At 45.4% G+C, this 24,987-nt stretch overlaps 1 protein-coding gene across 8 annotated transcripts in view; it reads right to left on the bottom strand.

The window, feature by feature from the left end:
* Positions 1 to 24,987, bottom strand: part of MMD (monocyte to macrophage differentiation-associated) — a 73,164-nt gene that overhangs the window by 15,805 nt on the left and 32,372 nt on the right. Inside the window, exons 7-8 of one of the 8 annotated variants that reach the window (XR_825583.1) lie at positions 11,993 to 12,197; positions 8,145 to 8,835 (exon numbers count right to left, since the gene is read on the bottom strand). The exons of 1 other annotated variant lie outside the window; for it this stretch is intronic. Coding sequence is in view for 3 of the 7 variants with exons in the window: in XM_010843627.1 (XP_010841929.1) it covers positions 12,072 to 12,197 (126 nt within the window). In the remaining 4 variants the exon portion in view is untranslated. Of the gene's footprint in view, positions 1 to 8,144; positions 8,836 to 9,214; positions 12,198 to 19,344; positions 19,383 to 21,698; positions 23,424 to 24,987 lie in introns of those variants that run through there. 6 more of the 8 variants (XR_825581.1, XR_825582.1, XR_825584.1 and 3 more) reach the window with 6 other exon arrangements.

Below are 24,987 nucleotides of genomic sequence, written 5' to 3'. Positions count from 1 at the left end.
CCAACTCAGTGGACATGAGTTTGGGTGGACTCTGGGAGTTGGTGATGGACAGGGAGGCCTGGCGTGCTGCGGTTCATGGGGTCGCAAAGAGTTGGACACGACTGAGTGACTGAACTGAACTGAACTGAATGTTGAACTTTGCTATTTGATATTGGAATACATTCATAAATAAATGTGGTTTTGCTATACATCATTTTAACGCGTATTTCTCGCCTTTTTTTTTTTTTTGCCAGTGACTTATTACTTGCTGTGTATTTTATATTTATTTTAGACTATGGAAGTGATGTTAGACAAAAAGAAAATTCGAGTAATTTTCTTATTTGAGTTCAAAATGGATTGTAAAGCAGCAGAGACAGCTTGCAACACCAGTAACACATTTGGCCCAGGAACTGCTAATGAATGTACAGTGCAGTCCTGGTTCAAGAAGCTTTGCAAAGAAGACAGGAGCCTTGAAGATGAGGGTGTGGTGGCTGGCCACTCGAAGTTGACAATGACCAACTGAGAGCTATCATTGAAACTGATCCTCTTACAACTACACGAGAAGTTGCTGAAGAACTCAACATCAACCATTTTACAGTCATTTGACATTTGAAGCAAACTGGAAAGGTGAAAAGACTCAATAAGTGGGTGCCTCATGAGCTGACCAAAAGTAAAAAAAAAAAAAAAATCATTGTTTTGAAGTGTTGTCTTCTTTTCTTCTACACAGCAGCTGTGGACAGTTTCTCAATTGGATTGTGACATGTGATGAAAAGTGGATTTTATACAACAACTAGTGATGACCAGCTCAGTGGCTGGACCGAGAAGAAGCTCCAAAGCACTTCCCAAAGCCAAACTTGCACCACACAAAGGTCATGACCACTTTTTGATGGTCTGCTGCCCATCTGATCCACTACAGCTTTCTGAATCCTGGCGAAACCATTACATCTGAGAAGTATGCTTGGCAAACCAGTGAGATGCATTGAAAACTGCAATGCTTGCAGCCGGCACTGGTCAACAGAAAGGGCCCAATTCTTCTCTAGGACAACACCCAACCGTAGGTCACACAGCCAACACTTCAAAAGTTGAACAAATTGGACTCTGAAGTTTTGCCTCATCTGCCATATTCACCTAACCTCTTGCCAACTGACTACCACTTCTTCAAGCGTCCAAAAACTTTTTGTAGGAAAAATGCTTCCACAGCCAATAGGAAGCAGAAAATGCTTTCCAAGAGTTTGTCAAACCCTGAAGCACAGACTTCACATTACAGAAGTAAACAAACTTATTTCTCATTGGCAAAAATGTATTGATTGTAATGGTTCCTATTTTGATTAATAAAGATGTGTTTGACCCTAGTTATAATGATTTAAAATTAATAATCCAAAACTGCAGTTACGTTTGCACCAACCTAATAACTTTCTTCAAAGTTTCTCCAGTGCCTAAGGGGCACTCTTCCCAAGAAAATATAATGCAGGCACATAGAATTATTTAGTGTGGCTACTAGACAATTTTTTAAGTTGAAAAAGAAACTGGACTTCCCTAGTGGTGCAGTGGATGAGACTCCAGCTGCCAGTGCAGAGGACGTGGGCTCACTCAGTCCCTGGTCCAGGAAGATCCCACCTGCCTCGGAGCAACGAAGCTGGGTGCCACAAATACTGAGCCCACGTGCTGCGACTCCCGAAGCCCAGGCGCCTCTGGGCGTCTGTGTTCCGCAAGGAAAAGCCCCGCAGTGAGCCACAGGGAAGAGTAGCCCCCAGCTAGAGGAAGCCCTCACGCATCAGTGAAGACCCAGTGTAACTACAACTAATTAATTAAAAAAGAAAAGAAAGAAACCGAAAGATCCCACATGCCACAAGTAATGATCCTGAGTGCCGCAACTAAGATCCAGCACAGCCAAATAAATAAATAAATATTATAAAGATAAACGAATTTAAATAATTATTAAAACCCTATATATCTAAATGTTATTTCAACATGCAATTAATATAACAATGAATAAGGTACTTTACTTTTTTTTCCAAGTCATTGAAATCTGGTCTATATCTTCACGCTGTGTATCTCATTTCAGATGTTTTCATGGAGAATATTCGGCTTATATTTAGATTTCATAAAATTTGCAAGTTGAAAGAGTTGAAAGCGTAGATGTACTTATCCAAGGTGCTCCAAATATACTTAAGGGTTTTTCGATAGCTGAATTGAATACCACTTTTAAAATTTAAATGAATTAAAAATGAACTTCTCAGTCAAGAGACCACGTTTCTAATGCTCTCTAGTCGCACGCGGCAGTGCCGCCAGCCCTCAGCGTGGCTTGGAGAGCGAGCCTGACCCTCAGCCCCTCTGGGACCTGCTTCCTCCCTAGCCTCAGTGCCGCCCCTCCCCGCCCTGCTTCCCTGAAGGGTTCACCACAAGGAAGTGCGTTTCCTGAGATACTTGGGTCGTTTCAGTGCCTCAGGACCTCCCCCATGACACCTCCTTCCCCTCAGTTCTCTCTCCCTCATCTCCTTCTCGATGTGGCAAAACCACATATTTTTTAAAGTCAGCCCGAGAGACACCTCCTCCATTAAGCCTCCGTCTCTGCTCCCCAGGACTGACCAATCCTTCTCTGAGCTGAACTGTATCACCTTCTAAGACTCATATAAATACTGAATTTTATTTACTCGCTCATATTTCTTTTTTTAATTAAAAAATTGCTTATTTTATATTGGCATATAGTTGAGTAACAATGTCGTGTTTGTTTCGGGTGTACAACAAGGTGATTCAGTTATACATGGATACGTATCTCTTGCTGCTAGTTAGCAAACTCCTGAAATCTTGTTATTCATTTTTTTTTATCCGTAGCACCTAGAACACCACCCCAATGAACACATGAGTAATACCCAAGTTTATGCCTTTTTGTTATCACATACTCTCCTCCACGGACCTGCAGGGCAGCGGTTCACTATGACTGAAGAATTAGTAAAAATTGTAGCTATGTGAGATGATGGATCTGTTAATTAATGTGATTGTACTAATCCTTTCACAGTGTATACATGTATCAGAACATCACACTGTATATCTTAAATCATATTGTACAACCTAAATATATACATATTTTTAAAATATATATATATTTTATTGAAGTATAGTTGACTTACAATGTTTCAGGTGCACAGCAAGGTGATTCAGTTATATAAATACATATATATTATTTTTGAAATTATTTTCCATCATAGGTTGTTACAAGGTTGACTCTGGTTCTCTATGCTATATGGTAAACCTTTGTTGATTGTTGCATATTTATTTTTTAATTAGAAATCTAGCATTCTATTCACACTAGGTCAAACGAACGGAATCAAAATGTCATAATTTTTTAAATTAGGCAAAAATTCATAAGTTTTCTAAAATAGTACTTATTTTCATATATGTATATTAAAGCTTTTCTACTACACCTGATAGAGGCTTGAGGAAGATTAAAAACAAAGAAGAGATGGAGAAATTGGAGAACATAAACTAAATGAAATGGGAGCACTGAATATGAAATAGAAAAAGTGAAATAAACTAGATAAAAGTAAGATCATCATATAGTACAGTTGTTTTTAAATATGACTGCTCATTAGAAACATATCTAGAGCTCTGGAGGAAAAAAGCAATACCTGAGCATTTGTATTTTTCAAAAAATTTCAAGATAATTCTGATATGCACCTGGATTTTAAAAAGCAATTACAGGTTTTTCTATTATATCCTAGTTTTGGTGATATAGAATTCTATTATTTTTCTGTTGACCAATCGTGATAAATGGTGTTAAGTGAGTAATAATAGTAATAATCACAATAGTAAAAGAAGTTTGTCAATTTTCACAATCAATAGTCAGACAAAGAATAAATGATAATTACAATTGCAAGCCATAATAGGAACATGATTAATTTAACAATATGAAATAATTACATTAATTACATACAATTTGGGGGGCGGGGGTCAAGCAGAGTGATGTGGTAAGTGGAAATGCATTTACATTCAAGGTAATTATTGATAGTAATTATTGACACTATTACCGTTTTCTTAATTGTTTGGGGTTTGTTTTCTTTACGTCTTTTCCTTCTGTTGTGTTTCCTGCCTAGAGAAGTTCCTTTAACATTTGTTGTAAAGCTGGTTTGGTGATGCTGAATTCTCTTAATGTTTGCTTGTCTGGAAAACTTTAGGTTTCTCCATCAAATCTGAAGGAGAGTCTTGCTGGGTAGAGTATTCTTGGTTGTAGGTTCTTCCCTTTCATCACTTTAAATATATCATGCCATTCCCTTCTGGCTTGTAGCGTTTCTGTTGAGAAATCAGCTGATAACCTGATGGGGTTCCCTTGTACGTTATTTGTTGTTTTCCCTTTTTGCTTTAAATAGTTTATCTGTAATTTTTGTCTTGATGTGTTCCTCCTGGGACTCTTTCAGGGACTCTCTGTGCTTCCTGGACTTGATTGACTATTTCCTTTTCCATGTTCAGGAAGTTTTCACCTATTACCTCTTCAAATTTTGTCTCAGGTCCTTTCTCTCTTTCTCCTTCTGGGACCCATATAATATGAATGTTGGCATGTTTAATGTTGTTCCAGAGGTCTGTTAGGTTGTCTTCATTTTTTTTTTCATTTTTTTTTTTCTTCAGTGGCAGTGATTCACACCATTTTTTCATCCAGATCATTTATCCATTCTTCTGCCTCAGTTATTCTGCTATTGATTCCTTCTAGTCATCTGTTTGTTCTTTAATTTTTCTAGGTCTTTGGTAAACATTTTTTTTGCATCTGCTCAATCTTTGCCTTCATTCTTTTCCAGAGATCCTGGGTCATCTTCACTATCATTAATCTGAATTACTTTTCTGGAAGGTTGCCTATCTCTATTTTATTTAGTTGTTTTTCTGTGACCTTATCTTGTCCCTTCATCTGGGACATAACTTGCTGCTTTTGAATCATGGTTAACTTTCTGTAGTATGATTTTTGTTTTAGCTGCTGTGAGACAGTGCTTTTTCTTGCTTCTTCTGTCTGCCCTCTGATGCATGAAGCTTCTTGATGGGAGGGACTGGTGGTGGGAAAAACTCGATCTTGCTCTGGTGGGCAGAGCTTTGCTGAGTAAAGCTTTAATCCAAATACCTGCTGATGGGTGGGGTTGCCCTTCCCTGGTAGTTGTTTGGCCTCAGGCAACCCAGCCCTGGGGTCTTTGGGCTCTATGGTAGGGTTAATGGTGACCTCCAAGAGGGTTTCCACCAAGGCAGACCTTCCAGTGTCCCCTTCCCTGTGGGGCGCCTACTGACCCACACCTCCACAGGAGGCCCTCCCACACTAGCAGATACTTTTGGTTCCGTCTCCTGTGGGTCACTGCCCCTCTCCTCTGGGTTTTGGTGGGTGCACAACTTTGTCTGTGCCTTCCAAGACTGGAGTATCTGTTTCCCTCAGTCCTCCGGAAGGCTATAACCAGATCCCACCAGCCCTCAAGGCCCGATTCTCTGGGGATTCCCAGTCCCTTTGTTGGATCCCCAGGCTGGGAAGCCTGAAGTGGGGTTCAGAACCTTCACAACAGTGGGATAACTTCTTTGGTATTATTGTTCTCCAATCTGTGGGTCACCCACCTGGCGGGTATGGGATTTGATTTGATCGTGACTGTGTTCCTCCTACTATCTCAGTGCAGCTTCTTTGTCTTTGGAGGTGGGGTATCTTTTTTTTTTGATGGTCCTCTTGCTGATGGTTGTTCAACAGCTAGTTGCAATTTTGGTGCTCTTGCAGGAGATGTGGAGAAGGCGATGGCACCCCACTCCATTACTCTTGCCTGGAAAATCCCATGGACGGAGGAGCCTGGTAGGCTGCAGTCCATGGGGTCGTGAAGAGTTGGACACGACTGAGCGACTTCACTTTCACTTTTCACTTTCATGCATTGGAGAAGGAAATGGCAACCCACTCCAGTGTTCTTGCCTAGAGAATCCCAGGGACGGGGGAGCCTAGTGGGCTGCCGTCTACGGGGTGATGAGCGGACATCCTTCTACTCCACCATTTTGCTACAATTCTCATTTGAAAAATCATACTTCCATAAAACTGGAAAGGAAAATAAATAAAAATTTGAAAAAAAAAAAAAAGTATTTGTGCTCTTGCAATTGTCATGTTATGGCAATGTTCCTAAAGCTGAAGGACAAGAGATGGGCTTTCTGCCTTGCCATTTGTTCTTTCTCCAAAGGTGACAGGCACACTGCTGAGTGTTCCCTTCACAATGGAATTAGAAACAGAAGACTGTAAGCTCTGGTGATTGTTATCTTTCTCTGGTTTTCCTGGACTCAGTGCTTTAACTTCTCTGAATCTTGGTGTCCTCCTCTGTAAAATGGATGATGAGTCGTGCTGTCACTTCAGTCATATCTGACTCTTCGTGACCCTATGGACTGTAGCCCGCCAGCCCCTGTGTCCATGGGATTCTCCAGGCAAAAATACTGGAGTGGGCTGCCATGCCCTCCTCCAGGGGATCTTCCTGAACCTGCATCTCCTGCATTGCAGGCCAATTCTTTACCCACTGAGCCACCTGGGAAGCCCTAAAATGGATGATAACCTAATGAACTAAAGAATGTAAAATATGCTATAAACTGGAGTTAAGCAAACGTAAGGTCCTATTATCACTTACTCTCACAAGGTCACTAACAAAGATGAGAAGAGAGGAAACGCCTCCTTTATGCCTGTGGAGGCAGGTGAGAAGCGAGGTGCGTGGATGAGGCATGGATGAAGTCACGGCTGTCTCATCCTGTTTCTTCATCACATTATGTCTCCATAGGGAGGAGGTGCCATTTTGCACTCTCATTGGTTCTGGGGTGTTACCCAATTCCTATGTCTGGCTTTTTCTCCTCCAAACCTTCTTTTACTGTCCTGAGATCTTTCTATATACAGGCCGCTACATAAAAGATTTCTGAAGTTCAAGGAAGGACTGAAAAGCAATAATAACATTGTTAAATTATTGGGAGTTAAGATTGTCAGGTGTAAGCTGTAATGATTTAGCTCAGGATACTTGCTGAGCTGGGGACTTCTCTGGTGGCTTAGCAGTAAAGAATCCACCTGCCAATGCAGAAAATGTGGGTTTGATCCCTGGGTCAGGAAGATCCCCTGGGGAAGGAACTGGCAACCCACTCTAGTACTCTTGCCTGGGAAATCCCATGACAGAGGAGCCTGGTGGGCCACAGTCCATGGGGTCACAAAGAGTTGGACACAACTTAGCAACTCAACAAAAAAACGACAAAGACAGCTTGCTGAGCTGGGTTCCCTCTGCCTGCCTACTCCTCCCAAGGGGAAGAATGTGACAGGGTTGGGAGGAAAATAAGACAGCAGGTGGTGAGTGTACCCGAGAAGGGGTGCTCCTCCCCAGAGTCAGCTTCAAAGGGGGTGGGACGAGTGGCCCTGGAAAAGTGTGAGTTCCAGCAGTGGGGGGCCCTGCCCTAGGCCTGGGCCCCAGTGGCGCCTTACATGCCTGTGGCTTGAGAGCAGAAGGGAGATATAATGCCAGAGGCTGAGAGCAGAGAGAGTCCAAAGCAGCCAGTGGCTCAGTTTCCTAAGCTCCAGGGAGCCTTCCTAGGGAGACACTCACATTTCTTTGTGTATCCAAAAACGAGTATGAGAGAACTGGTCGACCTGATGGTGTCTGCGTCATGCTGGGGGAGCTGGTCTGCCAGCCACACTGCAGGTTAGGCAGAGGAGAGGTCTGGCAGAGGCCAGCACAGTGCTGACAGGTGCCCCCTCAAGTGTCTGATGCCTCCCTGACCTCTAATGCCCACTCACTGTGTGATGATCAGAACTCAGATGCAGTCCTTGCAACTGCTTGGAAGGAAAAGTAGAAGACATGGGATTAATCAGGACAGCCTGGAACTGGCTTGGCTAAGAATTCAGTCAGAAGGGGGTAAGGCAGGGGATGGAGACTTTTATAGAGATGAAGTCAAGTTACACAAAATAAAGTAGGGATGCAATTAGAAAAAGCCTGTGCATAGAAATAAAGACCAAGTGCAACCAAAAATTAAATGTGTGTGTTAGTCTTTCAGTCGTGTCCCACTCTGCAGCCCCATGGAGGCCAGGCTCCACTGTCCTTGGGATTTCCCAGGCAAGAATACAGGAGTGAGTTGCTGTTTCCTTCTCCAGGGCATTTTCCCAACCCAGGGATTGAACCTGGGTCTCCTGTATTGAAGGCAGATTCTTTACTGTCTGAGCCACCTCGGAAGCACCAAAACATAAATAAATAAAACTTTTTTTAAAAAGTAGGGGAGAATAACCAATTTACCCTGTAGAAGAATTCTAGATAATTGATGTCGACATTCTGCCCTCAAGAGGGGCAGCCAACTCCCCGCTCCCTAGTGTGGGCTGTGTGTGTGCTTGGTGACTTTTCAATTTGGACATGCCATACAGCATGCAGAATCCTAGTCCCTGACCGGAGATCACACCCAGGGCCCTGGGTTCTAGGAGTGCCCTAGAGTGCAGAGTCTTAACGATTGGATCACCAGAGAAGTCCTGGCATGGTGACTTTCTTCCCAAGAGTGCAGGGTGGGAAAAGAGGGAAAAGGGTAACTTGCCAGTGGAGAAAGCCAACAAGCAACGGCTCAGCCAGGTGGACACAGGTCAATGTCAGGAGTGGTAGGTCGTGTTGATAGTAGGCGCTCCTGGTACGACATGATGAGAATGGCACTTTGCTGATTTCCCTCTCAAGATCCATAACCCTGTCTTACCATGTGATAAACATCAGACACATCCCAGGCGAGGAACATTCTAAGGCTACCTGACTCGTCCTCCTCAAAATCGTCAAGGTCGTGACAAACAAGGGAAGACTGAGAAGCTCACAGCCGCGAGGAGCCTGAGGAGACATGATGACTCAGTGTATCTTGGATGGGATCCTGGACCAGATAGAGGGCATTAGACAAAACCTAGGGAAATCTGGATCAAGTATAGACTTAGTTAATCATGATTAAGCAATTGTGATTCATTAATTATGGCGAATACACCATTCTAGTGGAAGATGTTAATAACAGGGAAAGCTGGGTGAGGGGGTATATGGGAACTCAATACTATTGGCACGTTCTGCAAATCTCAAATGATTCTAAATTTAAAGGCCTATGGGAAATACATGAATCTTTTAAAAAATGATTAATTGGGACTTCCCTGGTTGTCCGGTGGTTAATACTCTGTGCTTCCACTGCAGAGGGCACAGATTTGATCCCTGCCCATGAATGTTCCATCTGTTGTACAGTGTGGCCAAATAAATAAATATATCAATTACACAGTGAAAAACACCGCTGTGCCTTTATTACTGGCGTTATCAGGGTAGGGCTGAGAGGAAGGCACTATACAAGAATTATCCTATTTTCCTGTGACTCAAGTGGGAGTCAGTCAGTTTTGGTTGAAGTAACACAGAAAAGAGCTTTTATATTCCTGTCACAAATATGTGGCCCCTCCAGTGCCTGGCTGATTCTGGATGAACACGTTTTCTGCACCATCGTCTCCACAAACTTTGCTCTCTGATGTTAATAACTCTGTTAGCAGCTCTTTGGTTGTTCCTTGAGCCAGAATATCTACTACATCAGCTAGCTTCTTTTCAGAATCCAGAAAAGAGTGGAAGATTGGAAGTCAGAGTACCTTTGAGTGTCACTTGGTCGCCATGCTCTTTGACTTGAGCTTTCTCATCCCTTACTTCTTTAGCCATGAACTGATGATAATGATGGTCCCAGGGTAGTACAAGCTTAAATGGTGGAAGGTACGTGAAAGCATTCTGTGACCTAGAAAGGGCTGTGATATTTTATTTTAGAACGTGCTTCTCTTCTGGGAGACTAGGACTTCCTGTGTCTCATCCCCTTTTAAGCAGCACTCTGGCTTATTCACTCAATTCAGCTTCACAGACATTTGTCAAGGATCATTAACACGTCAGCCACACGAAGTGCCTCACCTGACACTGACGTCCCTGAAAAAGTAAGAAGTGGAGAAACTCAGGTTTATCAGAATCTCCATCGCTTGGAAGAGTTGCATGTGGCTGGATGGACAAGCTGCTTGGGTGGGGATTATAATCCACAAGAGGCATTCGTGAGTCCTGACGCCTTTGGTTGCTGGACATTGAAAACCTGAATCAAAATGGCCTAGATAAGCTGTTGGCTCACTTAACTGGGAGGTCCAGTGTTAGGAGGTCTTCAGGGTTCCATGATACAGTGGTTTAACCACAGCATCAAGGGTACAATTTTTCCTTTTTCTGTTATCTGTAGTGATGGCTTCATCCTGTAACTAGCTCCTTTCAGGGTATGGGATGGCTGCCAGCAGCAAGTGGAGTTCTTAGCTTCCTTGTTCGTGATAAGGCAGGATGGGGAGGGCACTCACACCTTGTGACCTTGACCGTCCTATCTTAATTAGCCACCCCCACCTCCTGTCTCTTTCTCTAATCTCTCTGCATTCTTCCTTTCACAGTTTGAACTATTATTTACTTTGCTATTTTGCTTATTATTTATTTATATGTTTACTCATTTATAGTCAGCTCCCTCTCTGGAATATCAGCTTCGTGGGGTCATGGATTTCATCTTCTTCACAGTGGTCCTTGACCCACCTTCTAAGGAGAGTGGGGATCCTCCTTGACCTACAAGAGAGAGGCTGAGCCTGCAAGGGCGGTCCTCCTTTCCTGCCTCCTTTGTAAGTCCACAGTGCTTCTTGCCTGGGTCCTGACCCCTTGGTGGACTTCGAGATGTTGCTGGAATTAAGACGATCACAGGGGCCACTTTGAAGAGGTCTTTCCAAATAAAGCATCTTGAGTTGGTTTAGTCTGGTTAGAAAAACAGAACTGTTGACCAGAGAAATCTGGGGAAGCTGGGAAGACAAGGTTGATGGACAAATTGTCCCTGCAGTGAGAAGGGCAGCAAGGTCAAATGGGTGACCAACAAAGTGGCATAAGATGAACAGATTAGGACCAAGTCGGAGCAGAGGCAGGCCATGGTCGGGCTTCTCTCCTGCAAACCTCTGTCTACATTCCTGAGCATATTAATCACACTCTTGCATGGCGATGCTCCAAGGGTCCTATGAAAGATTAATAATAGTTCTTCACAGTTTTAGAGCATTTCATAACTTATAAGACATATTCCCAGACATTATCTCACTTCATTGTCACAGCCATTCTGTGCGGTTGGCTTGATCACTCCTCTTTTGCAAGCAAAGAAACCAAACTTCAGAGCGACTGTCCAAAAGCCATGAAGTTCAGAAGAGGGAAAAACTGGGTACAGATGTTTTCCTTCAAGTCTTGAGTTCATGCTGCCTCAGTGCAGCTGAAGAAAAATGGGCTAATGATTTCCTAATGAAAACACATCTTTAGGCCTAGGCTTTTTTATTTTGCATTATTTGTCATTCCATTTAGAATTGAGTTGCTCTGTACTTTTATATACATATGTAATTTTCCATAACAGAAAAGCTTAAAAAATTAAAAGGATGGGGTTAAATGGCTTGGCCAGCCCCCAGCAGAGAGAACCACAGGAAGGTCAGGCCCCAAGGAAGTCAGGTGCTGAAGGGTTTGGGTTTCAGTGCTTTAAGATTTGACTTTAAAAAAGAAGTGAGAAAAGAACATTTGAGAATAAGAAATAAGAAAAATCACGTGCATGCACAAGCAGCTAAAAAAAAAAAAAGCACACAAAGGGATGAGTTGTTCCCTCCAGGTTTTATATTCTCTTGCCAGATCATTTAATTATGTTTCTATTCTTTTTTTCCCAAATGTAATTTTCCCCCAGACTTAAATAAGGAGCAGCTGATGCTTCATAGAAGACTTTGTGGAGCAGCCTTTCTGGAGGTGTTATTTGCAGGTCCTGGCTTGATGTCCATTTCACTGTGTGATCTTGGGTTATTATTTCCCTCCTAACAGGTTCACTTTCTTTGACTGTAACATAGAAATAATACTGTTTACCACCAAATGACCTCTCAAGAAAACTGAAAAAGAAGGCAGGGTGATAGCCACGAAGGCACTTGGAAATTTTCCAGAGTAGAATGTCTTAAGCTGGGAGACGTTATTATTAGAGTATTCCTTGGACTCACCTGAGTTTGTGGGTCACTACAGTCCAGGACTCTGGCAGCCCCTGCTGCCCTGGAATTAAAGTTGAAAGGACTTAAGTGGTCAACCTGCCTGGGATCTTAGAGTTTCTGAAGCTGGATGTCTTCTGGTTGATTTGGTTGGTTGGACACAGATTTCATCCCAGGAGGTATTATTGATTTGCGCAGATGATTCAGGAACCAGAGTGTCCTGAGAAAGAGATGTGGTCAGTCCTTGATTATCCATGCTAAGGGGCAGATCATAATCTCAAAGAACAGGTCATCTCAAGGACTGGGATTATTTATCTATTGGCAATACCTTGGCATTCAGGATCTTAGTTCCTTGAGTATGGATCAAACCCATGCCCCTTGTACTGGAAGTTTTAATCACTGGACCACCAGGGAAGTTCCAAGGAGTGGGATCATTTTAAGTCAACATTGCAATAATACAATTTTTTTTTTTTTACCTCCTTAACTTTGTTGCTCAGGCTTGACTTTGTAAAATGGAAGAGGGTTGACCAAGATAGATTTTGGGTGGAGGGAGGAAGGTCATGTGGGGTTACTAAGCCTGGCTCAAGACTCATCTTTCTTTGCTTTCCCTTTCAAAGGCTTCAGGACAGGTGCTGTTGGCTTATCTTGTAACAGGAGGGAAAGGGGCAGGGCAAAACTTTTGAAAGAATGACATACCCCAAGGACACAACATAAAGCAATTAGAATCAAATGGGTCCAAGATGGCAGACAGGTTGACTTTGATTAGACCTTGATCCTCAGTCAGCAAGCTAAATACACACCCAGAGGCGCCATGATAGTTTCAAGGCACGTCAAAAGACCAAGGAGTGGCCCAGTTCCTGAAAATCTCCACCCCTTCTCCAAAATAGATGGAATAATCCTCCCACTCATTCAGTTCAGTTGCTCAGTCCTGTCTGACTCTTTGTGACCCCATGAATTGCAGCATGCCAGGCCTCCCTGTCCATCACCAACTCCCGGAGTTCACCCAAACTCATGTCAATCGAGTCAGTGATACCATCCAACCATCTCATCCTCTGTCGTCCCCTTCTCCTCCTGCCCCTAATCCCTCCCGGAATCAGGGTCTTTTCCAATGAGTCAACTCTTCACATGAAGTGGCCAAAGTATTGGAGTTTCGGCCTCAACATCAGTCCTTCAAATGAACACCCAGGACTGATCTCCTTTAGAATGGACTGGTTGGATCTCCTTGCAGTCCAAGGGACTCTCAAGAGTCTTCTCCAACACCACAGTTCAAAAGCATCAATTCTTCGGCGCTCAGCTTTCTTTATAGTCCAACTCTCACATCCATACATGACCACTGGAAAAACCATAGCCTTGACTAGACGGACCTTTGTTGGCAAAGTAATGTCTCTGCTTTTCAATATGCTGTCTAGGTTGGTCATAACTTTCCTTCCAAGGAGTAAGCGTCTTTTAATTTCATGGCTGCAATCACCATCTGCAGTGATTTTGGAGCCCCATAAAATAAAGTCTGACACTGTCCCACTCATTAGCATATGACATTACCCAGCCTATAAAAACTAACCATGCCACATTTCACATTTCACTCACTGTCTGCAATTGCCCACAGTCTGTATGTGGAGTGTGCTTCTCTCTGAATCTGAATATGTACATTTCTTACCTATCACTTTGTCTCTCACTGAATTCTTTCTGTGATGAGACATCAAGGATCTGAGCTTCATTAGGTCCTGAAACCGTGTACCATGGGTTTTGGCTGGGTTTGAGTCCCAGACACATGGGTTCATGTCCCAAGGAGGGTTTTGGCTGGGTTTGAGTCCAGTACATGGGTCCCAATCTGTGGTAAATGGTTTCAATCTGACAGCCTGGTTTCTAAGTTTCTTCTCAAGAAGATGTTCTTTCAACAAATGCTCCTGTCACACGAGTGTATGTTCCTCGGTTCTTTGTCTCGTCACAACAAAGATTTGGAGCGACGGACATTAAAGCCCTCGGCGCGTCACAGCTCTCGGGTCTTGGACAAACTGTGTTACAGCTCTTAGGCAAATCAGTGTTACAGTTCCATTTTATTTAGAAGATAGCAGGAGAGTGAGAGAGAGAGAGAGAGAGAAAGAAAAGAGCGCACGCACGCGGGAGAGAGAGTCTGTGAGAAAGCGCTTTGGCTCCTCCTTTTATATGTTTTTTCCTCCACCTGGGCCTGCCCTATGCAAATTGGGCTTAGCCAGGAGTGCTGTTTGTTCTGCCTGAAGTCTTCACTCTGGTCCTCGGACCTTCCTTTGACCTTCCTTGTCTTTTAGCCACCGCCATTTTGGACTCCTTTTCCCTATTCTACCTACCTAACAATCCCATCAGTGCCATTAACTTTATTTAATCATTCATTCATTTGCTTATTCAATGTATGCTACAAGTAGCTCCTATGTGTTGAGTACTTCTTAAGGATCAGGTGTACAAAGATTAGAAACTTTCCTTTACCTTGAAGTCTGTTGTGGGGAACAGATGAGTCCCATATGGTGTGATTAATAGCTGTCATAGTGGAATGTCTTTGGTGACTGTGAAGGAGGAGCCCTTCCTAAACCCAGCAAAGACAGTAAAGACTTCCAGGAGGAGTTAACACTTGGACTTGAAGCCTCAGTAGGAATTTTTCATGTGGATGGATATAAGTGACTGTGGGGTGAGGGAAAGCATTCCAAGAGGAGGGCACAGCATGTTCAAAGGCATGCAGGCATGAGACAGCAATGGTATATTTGAGGAACAGCTAGTATTCTGATTGGCCGGATGGTACCTGTGGATTGGCAGTAGAGGAGTCCAGGTAAGTAGGTCCCAGATCCAGCACCAGGCTTATCCTGAAGGACATGGGGAACCACTTCCAGGAGTCAAGTCATTCTCATTTTAGAAAAAATGCTCTGGCAGGAATGTAGATACTAGAATAGAGACATGTGAGATTGAAGGAATGGGGTGGATGCCCCGTTGGGAGCTTTTGAAACAGGAGGGAAGGGGACAGGGCATGTTGTAAAAGAATGACGTAGCCCTAGGACGTGACATAAACTGATTAGAACCAGACAGGTCCAAGATGGTGGATAAGTCTACTTCTACTAGGCCGTGAGCCTCAGTGTAATACATTAGCAAGCTAAATGACACACTCATGGGCACCATGACCGTTCCAAGGCTGACCGTAAAGACAAAAGGTGGTGGCGGCCCAGTTCCTGGAAGTCTTTGCCTCTTTCCTCTGACTCAGACGGTAAAGAATTGCCTGCGATGAAGAAGACCCAGGTTTGATCCCTGAGGCAGGAAGATCCCCTGGAGGAGGGCGTGGCAACCCACTCCAGTATTCTTGCTCGGAGAATTCCATGGACAGAGGAGCCTGGTAGGCTATAGTCCTTGGGTTCACAAAGAGTTGGGTATGACTGAGCGACTTTCACACTTTCCCCCAAATAGTGGGAATAACCCTTCTACTCTTTAACCTATGAAATTACTCAGCCTATAAAAACTGACAACCCCCACACCCTTGTGCTGCTCTCATTTTCTGAGATGGCCCGAACTCTGTCTGTGGAGTGGGTTTCACTCCAAATAAATCCACTTCTTACCTATCACTTCTCTCACTGGATTCTTTATGTGATGAGACATCAAGAACCTAAGCTTCATTAAGTTCCAAGACTGGGTGTGATCTCAGTTAAAAGACTGTGGGTTCAAGTCCCAGTGTGGGTTTTGGCTGGATTCGAGTCCTAGCCCATGGGTTCAAGTCCCAGTCAGAGGCTCACAGTTTCACTTTTATAGTAAATGAGCTGAGAATGGATAAAGGCCTCCACTCAGCAGGTGTGGATGGAGGAGGGGAGAGTGGAGAGAGAGATCTGAGCAGAGGGTATGAGACTAAGGAGCTGGTGGAAGGTGGGGGTCTAGACTGACTCCCCTGTTCCTGGCTTAGGTGACTGTGATGACCAGCCCACTGGCTTACATAGGAAACACAGGGGGAGAATCAGGCTTGGGAGGAAGTTGATTTATTTCGCTTTGAAAAGACTGAGGTGAGTATGGGACATCCATGTGGAAATAGCCAGTATGCAAGACACGAGAGTGTTTGGGGCTAGAGACCCTCACCATGGACATCAGTGAGGTCACCCAGGATGAGTGGGGAGGGAGAGGAAGCAGGCATCTGATGGTCGTTCAGTCGCTAAACTGTGTCCAACTCTTTGTGACCCCATGGACTGCAGCACATCTGTGATCTACTATCTACCGGAGTTTGCTCCAATTCAGGTCCTTTGAGTTGGTGATGCCATCTAACCATCTCCTCAGGAAACTGATGTTTTAGGTGAAGTAGAGCAGGACAATCCAGGAAAGAAGACTGAGTAAGAGAAGTCAGAAACGCAGCAGGGAGCCAGGAGGCAGCATGTTAGGGAGGCCAGGGCGGATTTCAGAAGAGACAGTGGACAGAGTTGTCAGGTTCCTAGGGAGGGTAAGTCTGATAAAAGCCAAAAATAAGGGGCCTGGTTGGTACAGCAAGGCCTGTAACATAACTGATGGGCTTGAGGAACAGCCTTAGCGAGGAGGAGGGCTGCCCTTCACTGACAGGGGAGATGTAAAGAGCTGGGAAGGAGAACCTCCTTGTTCTAGTTCCTCAGGTCAGTTCAGTCCAGTCGCTCAGTCGTGTCTGACTCTTTGTGACTCCATGAACCACAGCACGCCAGGCCTCCCTATCCATCACCAACTCCCAGAGTTTACTCAAACCCATGTCCATCAAGTCAGTGATGCCATCCAACCATCTCATCTCATCCCCTTCTCCTCCCACCTTCAATCTTTCCCAGCATCAGGGTCTTTTCCAATGATTCAGCTCTTCACATCAAGTGCCCAAAATACTGGAGTTTCCGCTTCAGCATCAGTATTTCCAATGAAAATTCAGGACTGATTTCCTTTAGGATGGACTGGTTGGATCTCCTTGCAGTCCAAGGGACTCTCAAGAGTCTTCTCCAACACCATAGTTCAAAAGCATCAATTCTTCTATGCTTAGCTTTCTTTATAGTCTAACTCTCACACCCATACATGAGTACTGGAAATACCATAGCTTTGACTAGAAGGACCTTTGTTGGTAAAGTAATGTCTCTGCTTTTTAATATGCTGTCTAGGTTGGTCATAGCTTTTCTTCCAGGGAGCAAGCGTTTTTTAATTTCATGGCTGCAGTCACCATCTGCAGTGATTTTGGAGCCCCTCAAAATAAAGTCTCTCACTGTTTCCATTGTTTCCCCATCTATTTGCCAGGAAGTGATGGGACCAGATGCCACGATCTTAGTTTTCTGGATGTTGAGTTTTAAGCCAACTTTTTCATTCTCTTCTTTTACTTTCCTCAAGAGGCTCTTTAGTTCTTCTTTGCTTTCTGCCATAAGGGTGGTGTTCCTAGCCAGGAGCTAGTCCACATTCTCCAGGGCACCTCTGATGAGGAAGAACTTTTGGGAATGGAATTCAGTGCCTCCTGATTGTCAGGTCCTGTGTTAGACATTTCATGCAAATAATGTCACCATAGTCCTAGGAGGGGACAGCCTAATCTCCCTTTTCAAACAGAGGACATCAAGGCTTAGTCGAGTCACTTATTCCTCTCTTTTCCACCGGCCAGGTCACAGCCTCCAAAGCAGATCTGTGAAGAGCCAGCCCTTTGTCTCTCACTGGCTCAAGTTGCTAAAGCTGATAAGGAAAGAAGATAGTCTTGGGCCAGACACAGGGTAGATTTCCACCACTGAGGCCACCACAGAAGCAAGTTAAATCAATGGGCAGAACAGAGATAAGACACTGCACAAAGCAGCTTTCTTTTCCGGGAGCAAAGATCAGCTAGGGAGGGGTGGAGGTGGGGGCAGGTAGGGGAGAAAGTCTGCAAATCTCCCTCTTAAACAATCAGACAGTTCAAGGCTGCTTGTGAGGAAATACACGGGCCCACTTCTTATTTCTAAGATTGGTGCTCATTTTTAAATTAATACTTTTACAGTGTTTGACTATATTCTGAGATTGGTTTTATTGCTAAAATCTGCATTTTAAAGATAAACCAAGACCCAGGGTCTTGCACATGTGCTTTTCTGCTATTTAGGAAATGAACTGCCCAGCTGCAGTTCATTATTGAGAGCACAGCATTGGGATCTCTCTAGATGATCCCTCAAGGAATTCCATCGCTAATCACAACACCAAACATGTGCCCGCGGACCTTACAGTGGCTTCCAAAGCCCTATATATCCGCCATTCAGTTCCCCTTTTAAAGGAAAAATAATCCATGGCACTTGTTAAAGGTGAGTAGGCAGACTCTTTCAGAGGCTACCGCAATGGCGTTTTGGAGTAAGGGCCACTAAGCTCAATACAATGACCGGGGGAAAGTTACAGTCAAGGAACGGGGCTGCGGGCAGGAGTGGGGTGGTCAGTGGGTGGAAAATGACCGAGCAGGCCAGGGTTGTAAGATACCAGTGCCGGGGGATGAGGAATTTCATGAGCTCCCAAAGGTAAGGATTTTCCCTTTAACTGACCCAGCAGGATTCATGCTAAGACTGGACTAAACAGGCCAAGGACAGAGCCCGAGGTCAGGGACTTGTCAGAAAGGGAACTCGGGAGGCTGAATCGAACTCGGTCAAAGGAGACGGGCTCTGGCAGCCTCCCTGACGTCGTTGCCGAGAGTGCTCCCAGCCTGCTCACAGGGCTCCTCCCGGCCCCCTCTGTGCTTGCGCGGTCCCTCCCCAGGAAGGCCTTTCGCAGCGGCAATCGGCCCCGCGGGTCCTTCCAGTCTCCCCTCTCAGAGAGCGCCTGTCCTGAGCACAGGTCCTCCCGCCCTCACGCCCCCTGCCTCTCTCCTGAGTACTTTCCTCCACGGCACCATCTGCCAAGCCGTTTATCTGTACATTTTGTTTATAGTCCCTTTCTCCTCCAGGAGAATGTCAGTCCCATGAGGCAGGAATTTGCTGTCTCCCCAGTGCCTGGCACGGCATCTGGCATGTCAGAGGGGCTCACGCTTTGTTGAATGCATTGAATGCCTGGATGCTGAGGGTCTCCATAATACCTTCAGATCTTGATTATCTACGTCCATAGCAAAGGATGACAGTCCCCAGGGTCGGAAGCCCCTTCCAGCCAACTCATAGCTTACTTTTACCAGGTGTTATTTCAACTTGTATACAATAACCCAAGAATCACCTCAGATGTTGCTCAGTCACTCGGTTGTGTTCGACTCTTTGCGACCCCATGGACTGCAGCATGCCAGGCTTGTCTGTCCTTCACCAATTCCTAGAGCTTGCTCAAACTCATGTCCATCGAGTCAGTGATGCCATCCAACCATCTCATCCTCTGTCGTCCCCTTCTCTTCCTGTCTTCAGTCTTTCCCAGCATCAGGGTCTTTTCCAATGAGTCAGCTCTTTGCATCAGGTGGCCAAAGTATTGGAGCTTCAGGTCAGATGAACAAACCCTGGAATATTTGCCACCCATAAGAATTCTAAGGTGTTATGTGCTTAGGCGGGGTTGAAAACGGGAAAAGGAAACCCAGAAATATTGAAACAAAGAAACCCATCTAGGAGTTTGCTGCAGAACACTTCACATGCATACAGGGTCATCTTCCTCAATTGCCAGAGGAATAGATGAGTGACCCACCCTCCTTTTGTCAAAATCTTGGCTCCCTGTGCACCAATGAGAAACAGAAATACAGACGCAGTTATGGAGAAGGAAAGAGTGGCTTTATTTCTTTGCCAGGCAAAGAGGGAACACAGTAGGATAGCACCTCAAGGATTGTACCCCGTTCCTGGTGAAGTGTTGTTGTTTAGTCACGGATTCGTGTCTGACTCTTTTGCAACCCCATGGACTGCAGCCTGCCAGGCTTCTCTGTCCATGAGATTTCCCAGGCAAGAATACTGGAGTGGGTTGCCATTTCCTTCTCCAGGGCATCTTCCCAACCCAGGGATCAAACCCACTTTGGCAGGCAGATTCATTACCACTGAGCCACCATGGAAGCCCGATTAGAAAGAGATTGTCTATTTAGGCAGGTGTATGTGTTAAGGATCAAGGCAGTAATAGTTTACTTCTGTCTTCTGCAAGTTTCAGAAGGGTGGGGTTGCTGACAACATTAGGGTGTGTGCAGGGTCTGAGGTGGTCTAATCTCCTAATCTTGATGAGTTTCCCTTTAATCCTGTGGTTTTGTGGCTGCTCCTCCCTTGATTAGCAACTGTTTGAATCTGCTCTTTGGAACTCAGAGAAGGTCATGGAGGCTGGAGTCTTGCCTATAAGAAATGGTGAACAAAAAGGCCATTGTGCCTGGGAGTCCCACAGCGCTCTGTTCAGCATCACACCCTCTCTCTTCTCCCGAGAGGTCGTGTACAACAGGCCCTTAGTAGGCAATCACACAAGCTGCTACTACTATCTGCCGTCAGCATCATCTTCCCTCCAGAGGCCCCATGCGGCGTTTCTCAGGAGCACCCATGCTGTTTAGGAAACCTGTCGGACTATTCGCTGCCACGCGCCCCTGCTCATTCTTTCCCTGTGCCCAGACTATCATCTCCGCCCTACCCTGTCTCTACCCACTGCCCCCTTATTTCTCATCTCCCTAGTAAGTCCCCACACACCCTGCCAGTCTCAGCTGAAACTGACTTCGCACTCCCCTGGGCAGGGTTAATCACTTCCTCCAATAGCAGCCAATACAAACACTGTGATTAGGTTGTATTATAATTACTAATTTGTCCCCAAGTCCTCTCCCCAGGAGAACACAGGGGCCTAGAGAGCACAGACGCAACTTACTGTCAGCGCCAAAGGAAAGGTCTCAGCGGGCAGGTGTCTCTCACGCCTCACCCTTGCCTGGGAGGCTGGGGAAAGCCCACTTCAAAAGCACCTGACACGCTTCTGAGCTTCTGGAGTGCAGGGAGGCTCTGAGAGCAGACTTCACACAGGCTTCCTCTAAGGCGTGTTCTTCCAAAGCAACAGCTGATTTTCAGAGGATTTGAATCTGGCCCAGCAGATGCAAATCTACTGCCCTGAACAAGGCAGCTGTTGAAAAGCTAGTTAAAGCAGCCACTTCCTACCTGTCGGCTCACACTGGCATGTTGACTGGCCACTGTCATTTGGAAAGTGCCAGAAAACAGGTCAGCAAAACTCCACTAAGGCCTTGGGACCAGATAAAGGAGTGGAGCCAGGGGATCATCTGGCCTGAGTGACAGGCAGGAGTTTTGTCTTTTTATAGCATCCGCAGTAGGAGATCAGTCTCTAGCACAGATTTGATACCCACAAAACAGTTGATAGTGGCTCAGACATGAGTCAGACCATAAAGAAAGCTGAGCACTGAAGAATTGATGCTTTTGAACTGTGGTGTTGGAGAATACTGTTGGGAGTCCCTTGGACTGCAAGGAGATCCAACCAGTCCATCCTAAAGGAGATCAGTCCTGGGTGTTCATTTGAAGGACTGATGTTGAAGCTGAAACTCCAATACTTTGGCCACGTGATGCGAAGAGCCGACTCATTTGAAAAGACCCTGTTGCTGGGAAATATTGAGGGCAGGAGGAGAAGGGGATGACAGAGGATGAGATGGTTGGATGGCATCACCAATTCAATGGACACGAGTTTAAGTAAACTCTGGGAGATGGTGAAGGACAGGAAAGCCTGGCATGCTGCAGTCCATGGGGTCGCAGAGTCAGACACAATTGAGTGACCGAACAACAACAGACAGTAAAGAATCTGCCTGCAACGCAGGAGACCTGGGTTTGCTCCCTGGGTCGGGAATATGCCCAGAAGAAGGGAATGGCTACCCACTCCAGCTGGACACAACTGAGTGACTGACACTTTCTCTTTCAAACATTTGATGGATGAACGTGCAACTTCAGGGGGAATAAGTTGAGATAAGACGGAGTATATTGTAGTTGACAGTAATTCTTCATTTTTAGAAGTCCCTCAGTTGTTTCTCTGTGGCTGCCCTGGGCCCTGGTCGCTGCTCGAGGGCTCTCTCTGTGGCGGGCGGGGCTGACCTCTGGCTGCGCTGTGGTGGCTCCTTCCTGGGGCGGCTGCTCTTGTGCGGCCCAGGCTCCAGGGCACGGGGCTCAGTAGCTGCGGCTCATGAGTTTACTTGCCCCGTGGCGTGGGGGACCTTCTTGGACCAAGGACTGAACCCATGTCCTCTGCACTGGCAGGCGGATTCTTAACCCCTGAAGCACCAGGGAAGTTCCTAGAACTGATTCTTGAACAAGCCATCGAAGGTGGGTCTGGTAGGTGAGCCTCCAAAGTGGCACGTGTAGCAGCAGGCACGGACCACATTGCTGCCCGGGAGCGTGGCCCAGTCAACCGGGGGCCTCCGGGTTGACTAGGTGGAGGGCACATGTTCTCCTCTGGGCACAGAAGGAAAACTGTCCAGCTTTCCTTGCCCACCCTTTGTCCACATAGTGCTCTGGATCTGTTTCAAGAAATAGCGAATATTTAAAGAACATTGGTAACAGAGGGCACTAAACCACTAGAAAGCCAGGGGTGACCGCCTGCCTCAGTTTAGCTTCAGCCACAGTCCCATGAACTTCTAAGAGCTAAAAACTGCAGGAGACTTTTTAAGAGCGCCACTAACTGTTCCTTCAGGTTGCTTCTGCTTGAAAATCTCTGCAGGTGGGCTAGAATCATTTAAAAGCTCAGCCATATGGGGAGGCCATTTGTGTAGCGCCAGTCATATGCCAGAATGCATGAACTAGGCACTTCTGGGGTATCATTTCATCCTGGGGCTGCAGCCCGAGGGAGGTCCTGGACCCCCTTCTGCAGGTGGGCATGGAGGCTCCAAGGTCACGAGGGATTTACTGAAGCTCATCTTCACTGGCAATCTGTCCCAGGCTGGCTGATCCATGCCAACTCAGTATGCAGCTTGCAGATGAGATCAGAAAACACTCATGTTTTAAAAGAACCAAATCTTCTTGATGGATAGCATTTCCTGACCTTTTTGGTGGCTGACATTGTTTGGGTGTCGTAAATCTGATCTGGCACGGAATACCAGGGGTAGATGCAACCTCTCCCAGCTGGGGCTGACAGCATGTTTCCCAAGGCCCTCCTGAAGCCTGGCCAGTTGTTTTGCCTTGGCTTCCGAGTGCAGGCAAAGTCTGAGCGACAGTGAATTGTGTAGAAGAACGAGAGAGCTGTTGTGTTGCACAGGCTCCTGATGGCAATAGTTTTGACTGGCTTTGCAAGTGGCTAGACTGCACAGTGGCACTGCTTCTTGGAAAAATCACCCCGCTGATACACCACAGGGAAGCATGTAGGGGGAAGAGGCGCAGAATGTAAGAGCTTGGCACTGTCTGTTCCAACTAGCAAAAGCAGCAGAAAGACGCGAATGCAGTAATTCTAACCTTGTTAAACTAAAAACATTTCTCAGGTCCTCTTGGGAAACTTTATTTTGCTTCCCAAGGAAGGAAGTGAATCGGCTTCTTCGAGGTCAGTTTCATTTGGAAATTTTCCTTTTTCACTTTCCATCTAATTGGCACACAAGAAGAGTAGACATAACCTGAAAATGTCAAGCAAAAATCTGGAGGTTTGGAATGAGTCTCATTTTTAAAAGGTCTTCCTTTGGGCTTCGCTAGTAGCTCAGTGGGTAAAGAATTTGCCTGCAGTGCAGGAGACCCCGGTTCGATATCTGGGTTGGGAAGATCCCCTGGAGAAGGGAACGGCTGCCCACTCTAGTATTCTGGCCTGGAGAATTCCCTGGACTGTATAGTCTGTGGGGTCTAAAAGAGTCGGACAGGACACAGCGACTTTCACTTTCACTTTGGGTAAACCCATTAAGAAAACTTTGACCCAGGGATTGCACTCTTGAGAATGAAAACTCTAAGACTCCAGGATCCCTGGGTTTAATCTGGCTCTGACACTTATCTTGAGCAAGGAAATTCATTTATCTGTGCTTGTTTTCTAATCTATAAAATGGAGATAAAACTGTCTACGCATAAGGTTTTTTGTAAAGAGTGAGATAGTCCATGTAACTAGCACAGTACCAGTCCCCCAGACATAGAAAGTACTCAAATTGTTTCTTATTATCTCAAAGACCCAGTCACAAACAGGGGCAAAACTTTATGCAAAGCTGTTCATACAGCACTGTTTACAGTAATGAAAAATCTGAATCTAAAACCCCCCAATTAGGTGAATGACTAAAACAGGCTGCATGTCTGGTCTGGAAAGATGATGGAGCCATTAAAAATGTTGGCTATGAAAGCTATATAATAATTTTTTTAAATGTTAATATAAGCAGGAAAAAGCAGTTACATAATTGCATATGTGGCATATTTACAACTGTACAAAACAAAAACCAAATTCCTTAAATAGCAGGGGAAAGAATGGCAGAAAATACAAGATAATGCATTAGGATGAGCGGACTCCTTCTAATTGAGGGCAGTCTGCACTGAGGCTCACGGGTTGCAGAACCAAGTGTTATTTCAGTTTATTATTACATGCAGAGAAGAGGACCAGAGGGAGGCAGGATAGGCAGAACAGCTTTCCAGACTTTCATAAGTTTAGTTCCAGTTGGAGGATAATCGCTTTACAGTGTCGTGTTTGTTTCTGCTGTGCAACGTGAATCAGCCAAAGGTATGCATGTGTCCCCTCCCTCTGGAAGCTCCCTCCCGTCCCGCCGGCATCCCTCCCCTCTAGGTCGTTACTGAGCCCTGAGCTCCTGTGTTGTACAGAAGCTTCCTGCCAGCTGTCTGATCTCCACACCCTAGTGTCTATGTTTCAGCGCTACTCTCTCAGTTCGTCCTGCCCTCTCCCTGCCCTGCTGCATCCGCAAGTCCGCTCTGCATGTCCGCACCTCCATCCCTGCCCCACAAACAGGTTCATCAGCACTGCTTTTCTAGATTCCGTATATATGTGTTAGTATACAATATTCCCCTCTTTCTGACTTAATAGGCTCTAGGTTCATCCACTTCAGTTCAACCAACTCAAATTTATTCCTTTCTATGCCTGAGTAATATCCCATTGTCTACATGCACCACAACTTCTTATTCATTCATCTGTTGATGGACAACTAGGTTGCTTCCATGACCTGGCTATTGTAAATAGTGCTGCGATGAACATCGTGT

Source organism: Bison bison, unplaced genomic scaffold (genome assembly GCF_000754665.1).
Source record: "Bison bison bison isolate TAMUID 2011002044 unplaced genomic scaffold, Bison_UMD1.0 scf7180017864184, whole genome shotgun sequence".
Classification (NCBI taxonomy): domain Eukaryota; kingdom Metazoa; phylum Chordata; class Mammalia; order Artiodactyla; family Bovidae; genus Bison; species Bison bison.
The sequence above is the reverse complement of the archived record's forward strand: the minus strand, read 5'-3'. Positions and strand labels throughout refer to the sequence as shown.